We start from the raw sequence: 15,433 nt of genomic DNA on the forward strand, positions 1-15,433 counted from the left end.
TAATTTTGTTACGAGCAAATTTAATTATATTGGATTTTCAAATGTACCGCCATAAAGACCCCATAGAATGACCGCTCCATAAGGAATACGAGATCCATTACCTGTATTTATAGACCTTGACAAATACAAATATAATCAGCTGATGAAAAGTGAAATGCGCGTGTTCGTGGTGATCAAGTATGTACGCAGCTTTAATACAATAACAAGTGTGTCAACTTGACTAATTTTCTAAGCCGCTATGATCGGTGAGTAGTGAGTGGCTTACCGAGAATGGAGACCCTGGACAGGAACTCCTCGTACATCTTGCGCTTGCGGATGGTTGAGCCCATGAGGATGCGGCGGTAGGAGTCGCGGTCGATGCCCCACATCTTCACGTCGGTCTTGGCCTTCACTGTGGCGGCACGCGGCGTGCCGTAGATCAGCGCCAACTCGCCGAAGCTGCCGCCTTCACCAATCGTCGTCACCAGCTCTGTGTTTACGTAAACCTACAGCAACAATACACTATTACATTTCAATTCTCGTTCATTCAATCTCGAAATGCATATTATGGATCTAAGACCGTATTGAGCTGATAAGAAGCTCTGGATTTCATTCGTAAGTGCGATATCTCAAAAGTGCGAGTATTTCCAGTTTTCGTTATTTGTGTTTATCATATGAAATTATCAACACATTTCAAGTAATATCAACATATTGCCATTTAAAAGCCAAAACCTAACCTCCCTAGCCTTTTCTCTTACCTTTAAAACTTAATTGAACAGAAAATTTTAGGTATGTTCATATACTAGACAAATTGAAACTCGCTGCTTTGAATGAAACACAGCTGCAAGCCTCAGCGACCAATATTCAACATTGATAAATAGTTGAGATCACAGAGTGATCCGTGATTGCTTGCTTATGATATAGTCTTTTATGATTTATACCTTCAGTTAGCCATGGTTTGTCGATCTCTGTTTTCTGGTGTACAGTTCTCCTAGGAAAATGTGCTTCAAACTCATTCATTAATACTTGAAGGAATTGATTAAAATATGTATTGATTGTCTGAGGAGTGTCAATCCCCATAGCCTCATCCCAGTCAATAGTTGCCAGTCTGTGTTTGAATTTCAGTTTCTGTGTCAATGAGAATATACGTTTTGTCACTGTCATACATTGAGGTTTTGGTTTCAACAAATATCTGGAAGTGCTGTAACCTGAGCTGTGTGATCTGACAGACCCACATGTAAGTTTGCCGTCTGCTTTTTGTTTGTGGTATAATTTGTGACAATATAGTCTATTTGTGAACCCGATTCATTTGTAAAGTGAGTTGGAGTATTAATTAACGTGTTAAATCCGTAGGTTTTTAAAATGCACAATAAATCGGTTTTAACAATAGAACTTCCTAATCCATCTATATTGAAATCACCGCAAACAAATACATGCTTTCTATTCAGTTCTTGGTTTATCATTAGAAATAAAGACTCTATTCTATCAAGGAATTCTCTTTTTTTTGAGTCCGGGGTTCTGTATATGCATATTACTATTAATGGTTTATTCCCCTTGCTGCATCTTACTTCAACAGCTGAACATTCGAAAGTTCGCTCAACTGCTAGAGCACAAATATCACAACGATTCATTGCATTCATATTATTTCTTACTAGAATACCAGCTCCTCCATTAGGAGTACCTATCCCTGCTGAAATATGATTTTAATTGAAAACCTGTCAGTCCATTCATTATTAAAATGTTATCTTTTGTAAGCCAGTGTTCTCCTAGACATATTATGCTTATATTGAAAGGCATTGTTTCTATATGTGCTTGAAGCTCTGTAATTTGATATTTAACACTACGGATGTTACAGTGGAATATGTATGCTTTCTCCCTATCCAAAATTTCCTCATTACTGTGTGACATCTTCTCATCTGTGGCTGTCAAGTATTCTAAACATGGACTTCTATGTGTAGTGCGTGTGCCTCTTCTAAAAAAGCTCTAGTTGTTGTGAGAACAGGTATTTCCATGGGTGGAGATACTTCCTGAGTCTCGTTCTCTTCTACAAGCAAGCTCCTACTTTCAACTGGGTCCATCAGTAATGTTTTTAGTAGGTCACCGGCAAGTTGCTTCATACCATGGATATTCAGGTGCAGACCATGCCTGTGCCTGATATGGAGTCTGGCTTGATAATTCCAGATATTCAAAAATCCCAACGAAAACTCCTGGACCACTGATTGAATAACTGTGTTGAATGACTCTATGCAGCTGTTTACATGCGAGTCAGACGAAAGGTCATATCTATACGGGATTGTAGATAAAACCAAACCCACCTTCCCATTCAAAGCACTGATAACCGTTCGAAGCTTCATTGTGTAGTTATGAAGGTCAATTTCTTTCGAGGACTCATCAAAACTATTCGTACCACCAATAATGACAATAGTATCATCAGCATTCATCTCACAAAGGTTAGATGAGGAGATAATGCCATCCAAAATATGATCAATTGGTGCATTGGTAGCTATAAATGATTGATACTTGAAGTGAGGATGTGATCTCTTTGACACCAACTCCCTAATACCCTTAACATGACTATCACCACAGAGCCAAACCTTGCGAGTATTACGAACAGGACCTGATTGTGAAAGCGATATCCTCTCTGGCTGTTTTTCCTTGCTGGTCTCGATTCCCTTCAAGACTGAGCACATTATGGAACATGATTGAATAAACCCATTCATTATCATTTTAGTCTTCTGTACATTCGTATCCACTTCCATTAATAAATTCCCATTTAATTTCAAATCATGCTCCAATTCAGCTATTCTTTCTATTAATACTTCTCTCCCATTGATGATGTGCCTCTCCTTCGCTGAACTCATCAATTTGTCTGCAGAGAGAGCATCCGACTCAATCAAAACTTCCCTCACTTCATCCGTTTGTATTCCTAAATCTTTCATACTCCTCTCGTTAATTTCCATTATCAACCTATCGTTCATGATGGACCGGTCTACAGCTGCATTCCATTCCACCCTCAATCGATAGTTTTCCTCTATCAAATTATGATTTTCAATTGTTAGCCTCTCGACAAGCCCAAAACATTTAGTGCAAAGATCGCTAACATCATTCCCGCCAATTTCTAACGACGGCCTCCCACTCATCCCAGATCGTTCAGAGTTGTTATTGATAGGGGTGGAAGACAGGGAAATCGACAAAGGAGCCGACAGCAAACCCTTTTCAGTATGGCTAACACTAAGTGAGTCTTCATTAATGGAGTCATTTTTTCTAATAGCGGGAGAATGGTTGTGCTCACAACTTAAAAGACCTCCTACAATTTTCTTCGTCCCTTTATCGGTTTTAAGAGAAGCCTTGCACGCTTTGGATAGACACCGCCATTGCGAATTGACACTTGTTTTACGGAATGAGAAATTCTGAAAAGTTAATTTGGGGTTCTCTGTATTTGTTTTTCCAATAGTGAACTCCATCTTCCCTTTCAAAGTTAACAGCCTTAACAATGATTAGCCTGATTAGCCTCAACAATAAGTTTTCATATAGAGTTATCACCCGAAAATACTATGACTTATCTATTTGTTTACGAAAAATGTCTAGAAATAAGAATTTAAAATGTAAAGAAAATCTCAGTCTGCAAAAACTTAGAGAATAATCATTTAACTAGGTAGCTGCTCAATAATAAATAATCATATATGGTCAATTCAACTGAATAAAATCCTACAAATGCTGTATGAGCTTGGATCAATGCCGACAAAAAATAAAAATAAAATAAATCGTATATGAATTAAGTAGAGAATGATCTAATTTGTTTTTAATAGTAATAGTATTATCTTAATCGGTTCAGATTATTAAAAGACCTTATTACTAAAAGACCGTGAGAATCTCAGCAAACTGCATAAAATTTTATATATGCGTTTTGCATAGCTAATGCTGTCTAAAAATTCTGACTTTCAATTAAAGAAGACAAATAAAATACTTCTGAATGTACAAATTTAAAACTAATTGTTGAACACTTTATCTGCTCAATGAGCCGCAATGATAAGTAGTAGCTATATTTTAAAATGTAGTGATATGAGTTACAGATAGAGAAACATTGATAGAGGTCAGAAAGCTATTATCCTGATAAGAAATAAAGTCAAGTAAATTCACAGCTCACTCCATCCGATCCGTGACACCGTACCGAGAACATCATTGAGTGGGTTGCCTCTGCAGAGAGGAGAGAGGAATTCACACGCAGTAGGAAGCATCAACCTGTCAGTTCTGTATCTTATCACCAAGGTTGTATCACTTTGAAAACACATCTATTCAATTTTAAACAGTTTTCAATATTATTTCCAGGTAAACAAGAGTCAGAATGGAATGTTGTGGAACAATTCAGTATAAAACTCTCGTTCACCATAAAATTCTTTGTAAACCGTTGTTTGTTCAGCAAAGAAGTTAAGAACCTAATAGGCAACGTTCATAATAATTGAGCGCTCGGCGTTACCTCTTGCACTCTGGGGATTGAATAAAATCGTCCATTGAACTCTTTCTGCTCGAACATAAAGTGTTATTCCAGTTTCTTCCTTTTTGTATTATTTAAAACTCTAGTTTTAGGAAATTATATCTGTCAGTCTGAAAAATCTCTGTTTTTTAGTATTTGATATCAATTACAAATATATTAATAATTTGAAATTTTAGAAATGAAAAAATGAAGTTACAAAGTACTTAGAACGTGTCTCTTTAACTGAACCCCAATATTTGAAAGTGTAATAGTATAAATATTGAGAGGGAACTAATGTAGTTTTTTGTGTGTTTTGAATAGCTAGGAGGGCACGATTAAAGATTAAATGAAAAAAGCAACAGTGAATAATATGAACTCCTTACTTCTTCGACATGCAATTGTAAATTACATTGAGCTTTTTTTACATGAGCGTGTTCAAAGAAAACAATTTTATAAAGATTGATCACTCAAAACGACAGGCGACCGGCGACCACGCTACTATGACGATTAGATTACAATAAACAGCAGAAATATTCCGGCCTCAAGCAATTTGCATGGAAGCAGAATAGAAATGCAACTAATGCAAATGTGATAAAAATAATACAATATATAACACTGCTATACAGTGAAATTATATTTAAATAGATTTCACCATTGCAATTTAATCCATCTCTAATTGATTCAGTAGTTTGTTAATATTATAATCGATTACATAATTGCAACCTCCAATGAGCTTGACTTCCTCTACTGAGGTGACCTTCATGGTGGAGTTGAAGATTGGATTTTATATAGACAGATTTCAAAATATGTTGTTAATTTCTAATAATTGTTATTGCACATTTATTTTTTATATTAAAAATGTTGTTTCTAACTTCTAAAGAATGTTTTTTTCGCTATTTATAATGCTATTTGCAATTGCATGATTTTCATTAAATTTAGTTTCCAGAAGTTGTTATTTTGCTGGTCATAGAACATACGACGTCCTATGTACCAAATTTATCTTTCTCTCGAGTTGTATTTCTTCTTAGAAGACTTAAGCTATAATTGAACTCTAATTCCTTGGTACTTGCATATTACGGACTTTTTCATTTCCTTATATCCTATTATATTAAGCTAGCAATTTTTGTATATATTTATATATTTGGTTATTTATATGGTTATTTATGTCCAACGGAACTCGAAAACTGCTCTAACGATTTTCACGAAGTTTGGAACATAGTAGGTTTATGATATAAAAATTTGATTGCACTAGGTCTCATCCTTGGGAAAACTCGCTGAAGGACATTAAAAGGATAATTCATCCTTGGAAAAACAGCTGAGACTTTCGTCGTCTGTGGATAATGGAAAGGAGTGAGCGAATGCGTCTGTGGAGAATCAAAATATCTCATCCCCGAAATTCATAAGCTGACGAATAGCCAGCTGTAAAATATGAACACAACCTAAAAGATAAAGAAACCTTATTTAAACCTATTATTAGGTTCAACTATTATCCAACCTTCTATTATTCAAACCTTAAGGATTTGAAAGGGGAAATTATCCATAATTGATCAAAAATAATAACTATATTTAAAATAAAAACATATTTTTTCGATGTTTTCAAATTCATCAAAAAAGTTAATTTTTCTTTTAATCCTTCAACCATAAAACTTTTTTAACAGAAGCACTCAGCTGCTGGGGGGCTCTTAATCAATCAGCTTATCTTATGAGAAAGAAATTTTAATCAACTTGATCCAAATGTTTGGACTGGAAATTGGACCTGAATTCAAGTGTATGGAACATAACCTACTTTTTGAACTATTCATAGTGTATAAATCAAAATTCGGCGAAGAAACAGTTTTGGGCTGTGCATTTCCCCAATCATTTTAAAGAGTTGTGTTTTGTTTATCAATAGATAAATAACGAGCGAAGCTCGGTGCCCCGATATTATAACTGATTCAAATATTCTTCAAATAGCTAATAGTTACAAATATAAGAATATGCATACTGTTTTTATTGAAATTATATTAAAAAAATAAATTGAAATTAAAATAAATAGCTTGCTGTATGTTAAAACTAATATAGAATCTTTCTCATGTCGGGGAAAAAATCATGACTATACTACCCGGAATTATATTTTAATCCCACAAATAAGACTCTCTAAAGGTGGACAGCCACCTTTTACAACTAATTGAAAATTACAACAGTCTTTCCTTAGTTTTTAAGGAGCTGCCAATAATAAATTATTATCAACTTCCAAGAAAGTTGTGAAGAGTAAATTAGTAGAGAGCGCATATTATTTGGTGAATGAGTACTTTGAATGTTCCATATAAAGGCTGTTGCTTCTGTTGTACCATAGAGAAACGAAATCTATAAAACTAATCTAAAATTTAGTTAATCTCTGGTTGTACTCAGTATTGTGTTTTGTAGGTTGAAGTTATATTATCCTTGTAATTGCTCCTATTCCTGTTACTTGTGTGCACCGTACTCACTATTGTTTTTCTGTATACTGTGTTATATTAAGCTGCATACAGACTTTTACGCCATGAACACGCGCATTTCGCTTTTCACTAGATGCTTATATCTGTACTTGCACAGAAACGGTAAGATACATATATATAATGAGCTTAGCATCAGCTGATTAAAAATGAAATGCTCGCATTCGCGGCGCGTAAGTCTATGTACACTGTATTTTTATTTCATGACATTGCAAAATGTTAGGCAAAATAAATAATTTAAATTTGAATGTAGCCGACCAAACATTTCCGCTCTATGAAAAGAAGCTCAACTTTTTCATTAACGAATTATGTTACCAAAAATAATACACTAATATTAAAACACAAATATGTAGTCAACTATTACAAACTTTGACACCATAGGTGTTGAAACACGTTTCTTCTCAAATAAAATTTGTGATAGTTGACTACATCTTCGTGTTCTCATTATTAATAAAATAATATCACTTCAACTCACCTAACACTGTGTCAGAAATAGTATACTAATAAGTAAAAACAATAAAAAACTTGTAGTACCCTTTATTAAAAACTTTAAAATATTTTAACGACTAGTTTCGACCATAGGTCATTTTGAAATTCAAATAGTCGTTAAAATATTTCAAAGTTTTTAATAATAAAGGGTACTACACTTTTTTATATTGTTTTTATTAATTTGTACAAAAGTAGCCCATATAAGAGACGTGTTTTTTTATACTAATAAGATACAAACCTCAACTTCTCCCTGATCGATGACGTAGAAGTTGTCTCCCTCATCACCCTGCTGGATGATCGCCTCGCCGGGGAGGAAGTTGACGGGAAACATGGCATCGAAGATGTCCGATCTCTCGTTCTCATCCAGGTGGGAGAACAGCACATTCTTGGCGATTGCTTTCGAGAGGGCGGCCATCGTTTTGTAGTCTTTTGGAACCACCTGCAAACCAATCAAAAACAATTATTATTGATATCTAAATGTAACCGGTAGAGGTATTTTTAACCCTACACCACACCTGACATCATTTCTGCAACCGGTGACATATTTGTTTCTATTGAGTTAACCTTCCAAAATATGAAATATATAAGAATACATGTGGTTCGATAGTCATTCTTGCAGACTATACCACCGCTAGCCACCAATGTAAACGGAGGGGGGTCGTTTATTCTCTTCTATAATATTTACCAAAATTATGCTATCAAATCTCTATTTCAATCCTTGATTGGTTGGGAGCTTTTAGTGGATTCGTTCATTCAAATGCACAGATTATCATCATTGTCACATATTCTAGCAAACATAGTAACTATAGTAACTACGAGCCAGGAACTACAAAGAAAAATACTTTTAAAATTCAACCTCAGGTTTATTGAACTCATTAACGAATCAATAGAAATCATGTCGAATTCTCCAACAGAGTTACTCAGTAACTGATTCAGAAAAAGAAGGTATATTCAATTAATTCAATCTATACATTTTGGGAACCTGCTAACTTGCTGCAACTAAATTCGGGCCTCGGTCATTCTATGGACTAAATTTTGAGCTTAATAAGAAAAACAACAAAAGTTCGGCACTCACCATTTTAACAATATTCAAACTTGGACTCTTCAGATACACTCACATACGCTTTAATAAAACTCACTATACTTGAACTCACACGCATAAATAATGTTCTGATTCTACTCCTACTAACTATATAAAATTTGGTTTCCTTTTCATCTAGATAAAAATTACTGATAGCTGGAAACTTAACAATTTGTCCCTCTGAATGGGAAATTGGCCCAATCAGAGGACCGAGGCTCGCACACCGTTACATGTTTTCCCAGTTACGTCTCAATTCGAACTGTGGCCTTTTCACTAAAAATTATTCCCCCTCCACGAGCGTTGAGCATAACTTCCAGTGGAAAAGCCAAAGCTGCAAAAAGGTCAATGCTCGTAAAATTTTCAAATACAGTGGCGTTTTCGACATGAAATTGAAACTGCACTTGGAAAATGCACGAAAATTGCTTTAATTTTGACAACTAAGCAACAAGTTAGCAAAATCAAACAAGACAGAGTCAATTCTCACACTAAAAACGCAGGGTTCTACAAACAGTTAGAATCTAAGTTCATTTCAGTTCAAAAACCTGAAAAATAACATAAGATAGACACAAACAACTACAATAATACCCTCTCAATATCACACTATTACATAAATAATATAATGTAGATAAATGAACATGTATGGAAAACATCGATGATTAGATATTTCTCTACAGAGTGTCCCACGAAATATAATCATAGAATTCGATTTCGCCAGTTAGTTTTCTAGTTATTGACGTTTTCAAAAATATAGAAAATAGATATTTCTCGAAGACTAAAGTCGATAAAAGAGAATTTTACTTGAAATTGTTTGTTGCAAATATCAAGTAGCATCTATGGTCTTCGGCTGTTACACCTTTCGTGGGACATTCTGTATAGTACTACTTGGTCACTCAGAGTGAATTCTTAATATGTACGTATATGATCATTCATGAAAATTATCAATGGTTATTTTTTGATGGTGATACTCGGTCACTCCAAGAACCAAATATTTTGAATTGGTATCCTACGAATCTGATATGACTATTATTACTAGTAGTTCTTTGAACAGTAGACCTCACGCAGTATTCTCATCCACAAGTACCTGATGTCACTTGTTTTAAATGTTAACAAACTCAGTTCACGTTTGAATTTGTATTCCATATGATATAATTCATCCAGTTCCGTGATAATCTTTCTATCTGATGAAAATTAATTTTCTACTATCAAAAATATTATAATTTCTCCAGCATTATTTAGTTCATTTGTTTGAATTCTCAATCACCTATTAAATTAGTTTTTCGAATGTGAGAATATTGATACTAATGGGCACGCATAATAATATCATGACTGCAAAACAAAATATTGAAACCAAAGATCTTAAAACTGCGATTAGACCAAAGTTATTAACAAAATGTTAATAGCTAAATCCTTAAAGATTATATTAGATTGAACATAACTAGAAGAAGAACATCATACACATGATGAAGATGTGCGTTTGTCAACTTCCGTTCAATCATTTTGTTAATAACTTTGGTGTAAACCCAGTTTAAAGATGCATACCTTAAGGTCTTTGATTGAAACTATAGACCTTATACAAATACAGTAATAGACTGGCTTCTCCACACATCTGTGTAATCACTTGTCAGCTGATTTATGATGAATAATTCTATAGCCTGATTTTTACTCTAATATTGGCGTATGAAGGAGGCTCCTTTTTCCATTTATATTATCCTTGAGATGCAAAATTTCCAATAACCTTGTTTAAACGTCGACGCGCAATTTAAAAAGGAACTTACCTGTCAAATTTCATGAAAGTCTATTACCGCGTTTCGCCGTAAATTCGCAACATATAAACATTTAAACATTAAGAGAAATGCCAAACCGTCGACTTGAATCTTAGACCTCACTTCGCTCGGTCAAAGAGAATGACATGTTAAAATAAATAATCACAGCCTGGATGGATAGGCAATCTGCACTGAACAATACATACATGAAAATACAATAATTCACTTGGAAGATGGTCCCCTGAGGGCAGTCAAAGCTTAAAATTGATCTAATCAGCTGGTGGCGTGTACTCAATATGAACCACATTATAACGAATGTTAAAATGAAATGTTAAAAATTAAATTTGGTTTAAACTGACACTGTGTAAACGGCACTTAGTAATCTAATCTAGCTTAATAACTGAGGAGTGACAGCTATCAAATTATGATAATGATAGCAGTCGCAATTTGACCTGAAATAGCAACGCTAGTGAATTAACAGCTTGAAACTGATACTATGTTAATACGAAAATTAATGTGAACAGAGAAGTATTTTCCAATGATTCAATAAAAACCAGGCGAACCTCACATCCCATCTATACTGGTATTAGTCCAGGCAACGAATGCTCAAAAAAATGTAGGCCTATAGAGGGAAAAGTTTGGAACACAATTTTTGACCCCGCAGCTCTTACAAGGATAGTGAGGAGGTAAACATATCAAAAGTCCTCACTCCTAGCCCCTATGCTAAGGGGGTGGGGGTGGTTTGAAAGTACTATGTTTTGTTTTTTTTTTTGCATATATCTCGAACAATATGCATCTCTCGGAATTTTTTGTGAAATACAAAATTGAAGCTTATACTCTGTCCAAATTGGCATGAGCTCTGAAGGATTAGGCTAACCCTCCTACTATTCACACACACAAGCGCAGTCTCCTTTTGTGTGTTTGAGTAAAGGGACGGTCTGTCTGCCTGTATACTACGTAGTATACATAGTATATCAATGGCGCAGGTAGGCCGGGCGTGTGTGCCTGCGCGTGGGGTAGCGAAGGCCGGCTTAATCATCGAGCGCTCATCGTTCTTTGGACAGAGTATACAAATTATCCCACAATTTCATATCTCATATTTTCCCATATCTTTCATAGTTTTCTATTATATGAGCTCTCGAAGGTGTCACATTTTGAAGAAGAACCATTCCGCTCCGATTTTTAATCTTTTTCGCCTCATAACTTTTTAACGATTGATTGAAAAAATCCGTGCTAATCATGAGCTTATAGAGCATTATATTCTCTTCAATTTCATGTATTATTTCATTATTTTACGCAACTCGCCGTTATAGTGTTAAGTATAAAATCTTCAGTTCAAAAATAATTGACAGAGATCAATTGATAGAGAAATTTAGAGGGAATGTTTGGAACAAAAAATTTGACCTCGCAGCTTTGTTTGGAGGTAAACATATCAAAAGTCCTCGTCCCTACCCCTTGCGCTTAAGGGATGAGGGTGGTTTAAAAATTGCTTTTTTTTATTTATGGCTTACGCATGTATCTTTGGAACAATGCATTCCAGAAAAATGACTGAGGAAAAAATGAAGCTAGATAAATTTCCTACAAATTTTGTATTTCAAAAAAAATATTGTTCGAGATATATGCAAAAAACCAAAATATGGGACTTTCAAAACACCCCCACCCCCTTAGCAAAGGACTTTTGATATGTTTACCTCCTTATTATCCTTAGAAGAGCTGCGGGGTCAAAAACTGTGTTCCAAGCTTTTCCCTCTATACTCTAATACCAGTAGGCTATAGATGGAAGTTACATTAGCAACTCAAAACTAGCACCCCATTCTTGAAGGTTGGATGTGAGGTTCGCCTGGTTTTTATTGAATCACTAGCAGGGCACCCGTGCTTCGCTACGGGAATTGAAAAATAAGATTATTTTTGTGAACCATTTATAATCTAAATTCTACAAAAATTGTTATAATCGTTTTTGAGATTAGGCTACAACTTGGCATGAAAACTATTGAGTCAAATCATTCGATTAATCATTGATGTGTTGGAAGTGCTCTGTAGAATAGTAGTCCAATTGCAGCGAATTTTGTAGAATATTAGGCGGGGTTCAAGAGTCAACCTCGACTTTATTCATTGGCAATTAATATTTCCCGTTGACAGTTATCAAATTAGCAGTGATCATGTTATTTTTGTTTTTGCTCGATGCAATTGTAGATTGCATTCCATTCATAATAGTTAGTATTACATTTATTGTAGCTGATTTCTCATGTCCTAAACTTTACTATCATAAATATTGAAGTGGGATCATTTTAATGTGAATTTGCATAAATCTGAATAGAGTTCATCCACTTTGATTATTGACAACCATTATATGATTTCTTTCTGATCTTAGATTGAAACCAAAAGCTTAGGGATGGACATTTGGATGTAAACTAACATTTAACTTAATTTTATTTCCATCCAAATTGACAACTTTAGTATTTACTAGTGGTCTATCAATATCAATAGGTTTGTCTCGTGTCATGTAATGACATCATGAAGGGAAATGGGAGCAGCTGATGGAATATTGTGTTTTTTCGATTCAGTTTTCAGCTGATTTGGAACATGAAAATATCAGGCCCAGTAGCACAAAACCATGTTCAATTTCAATCAGGATTAAATTTCATGAGAATTGATCAGAGCAGGGTTTTTTTTTAATAGATGGCTTCTCTCATTGGTTCTCGTGGTATTTAGTCCAGAATAGGAATTAACAGCGCAACTGGTTCTCTCAAGGCCATGGCTGCGTACAAACATAGAGCAACAGAGGAACCAATACAACAGAAGCTGAAGAGATTAGTCGCATTTCTATCACCTCACAATGAATATTACATTCAACTACCATATGTTTGGAGAGATCGATTATGCTATCATCCTGTCACTTTCTCAACCTATTATACCAGATATTCCAAGAATACTGCAATGTTTTAAAATAAGGTCGCCAAATTTGGTAACTCAACTACAGCTATTATAATCTTTTTCATTTGCTCACATTCTCGTACGTTTTCAACAGACTATGGAAGACTTTTTTCTGATCAGCTGCTACTTGAGAGACCAATAATCCTTTCTCAAGGAACTTCAGTGAATTTTCAAAAAGTTTAGACCTGTCCAAAACTAATGTTTTTTTTTGCAAACCCACTATATTCCTGATTTAATCAAAATCGTTAGAGCCGTTTTCGAGATCCATTCGACATACATACATATCCACAAATACACATATTCAAACAGAAATTGCTTACTAAATATAATTGACTTCAATGATTATGATTTCATTCAATGAGAGCTTATTTCACAAAAAAATATCAAAAGCAAAACTATCAAACATGATTTGAAATTGAAACAGTAACAATCATCAACATTATTATCTTCATCTGATCTAAAGTAACCAAATTATAGTAAGATTCACATCAATGTGTCAGCATTGTTTGAATGGGGAGCATTGATGCTATTAATGAGAAATACTGACAGTCAACGAACTGTTATGCATATTCTCCAATATTTATAACAAAAGCTACCTTCTATTTTCTTTGGTAAAACAATCAATGTTTGAGAATAATATTCATGCATGGGAAAAGCGCCTTACTTCTATGGAAGATATTAATTTCTACATTAGGAAAAGGAGCAACAGCTATTTGGCCGTTTTAATAAATAACTCTTCTTTCGCCCAAGTTGAATTTTGGCCGAATTTCCTCATTCTTTGCAAACAAATTCCACAATGGACACTTCTGAAGTTTTAAAAATACCCTTCATATTATATCATACTGAATTATTAAAATTTCATCGAAATTGTTTAAGCAGTTATTGCGATCGGATATACAAACAAAATTAAATTAGTCTTGATAGAATAGGATCGATCAATAATTATTGATAGAAGCAACTCCCGTCATGAAAGTTTGTTTTATGAAAAATAAAAACTATCTTTTATTTTATAACCTGAAGATGGTGTAAACCGAAACTAGTTGTTCAACTATTTTAAAGTTTTTAAAAATAAAGGGTGCTATAAGATTTATTTTGTTTTATTAATTTAAAAGTAGCCCATGTCAATAAGTGTTTTTTATAAAAACTATCTATACTCACAGGAATAGCTCCGATTGAAGCAGCAGTGCCCAATCAATTTGTTCTCGATAAATGCATTTTGATTAGTTCTTCAACTTGGTGCCAACCTAATGAAGTCATCTCAAATTAATGCCAACCTGACAAAATTATTAAGTTAGTTGCTAGTGGTCAACAACTGTTTTGAAGAGGTACTCTCTCTAGATTATAGTTCTATAGTAACATATGATATGGACATTTCAATTATAATCAAGAGATTGGGAGATTTAGATACATGCTAAAAGACGAACTTTAAACCCTTAAAAACCACCCTTAGAGTTGAAATATCGCCAAAAGATTTCTTAGTGAGCACCTAGGACGTTTAAGAAAGCTATATTCCAAGTTTTGTTGCAATCCATCCAGTAGTTTTCCCGAAATCGTGATCAGTGAGTTAGTGAGATAAGAATTTTATAAGTATAGAAGAAGATTGGAACATACTTTAATATTAAATTGGAATATATTACTAGTATTAATATACTTTTATATTATACTCAATTGAAACATACTTTCTTTGTGAAGAAGTTCACATTAATTTTCGTATTAACATAGTATAAGTTTCAAGCTGTTGATTTTTGTGTTCCAATCTTTTTCTTCTATAATCTTTCGTTGACTGGACCATATTTAATGATGAGTTCATATTTAACCATTTATTAAAGGCTGGTAACCCGCTATTCTCTTTCACTTATTTTTACGAGAATCTTTTCAAATCAGCCTTCTAAGATACTTATGCCACAGTTACTATTAAAGAACACTTAATTTTCCTAAAACATCACAGTCTCTCTATGATCACTTCCAAGTGGGAGATACAGAGGTTCGAAGGAAGGGTTTAATTTAGTGTATAGTTTAGTTTAATATTTATTAGTTGAGTTTATTCTTCGCCACAGTCTATCGACGGGAGAATTGGTGCTTCACTCAAAATATGCTGTCGTGAGGTGCCAAACTTTGATCAACTGATCGTAGCACTTATACCTCAAAAGGGCAATCTTAAATGCTGAAAAGTCTGTTCTTGAACATTTTCCAAAATTATGTTGTAGTAAGGTTTTTGTAATACTTAGGGGCGATTGCT

The 15,433-nt window shown here is 34.2% G+C and overlaps 1 protein-coding gene across 2 annotated transcripts in view; it reads right to left on the bottom strand.

Annotated features, from left to right (window-relative positions):
* LOC111060021 (cAMP-dependent protein kinase type I regulatory subunit) overlaps positions 1-15,433 on the bottom strand; it is a 243,383-nt gene that overhangs the window by 15,011 nt on the left and 212,939 nt on the right. For both annotated transcript variants that reach the window (XM_039428199.1, XM_039428200.1), the window contains exons 3-4: positions 7,655-7,855; positions 266-485 (exon numbers count right to left, since the gene is read on the bottom strand). In XM_039428199.1, the coding sequence (XP_039284133.1) occupies positions 266-485; positions 7,655-7,855 (421 nt within the window). The remainder of the gene's footprint in view (positions 1-265; positions 486-7,654; positions 7,856-15,433) is intronic.

The sequence above is a fragment of the Nilaparvata lugens genome, chromosome 5 (assembly GCF_014356525.2).
Source record: "Nilaparvata lugens isolate BPH chromosome 5, ASM1435652v1, whole genome shotgun sequence".
Lineage (NCBI taxonomy): Eukaryota > Metazoa > Arthropoda > Insecta > Hemiptera > Delphacidae > Nilaparvata > Nilaparvata lugens.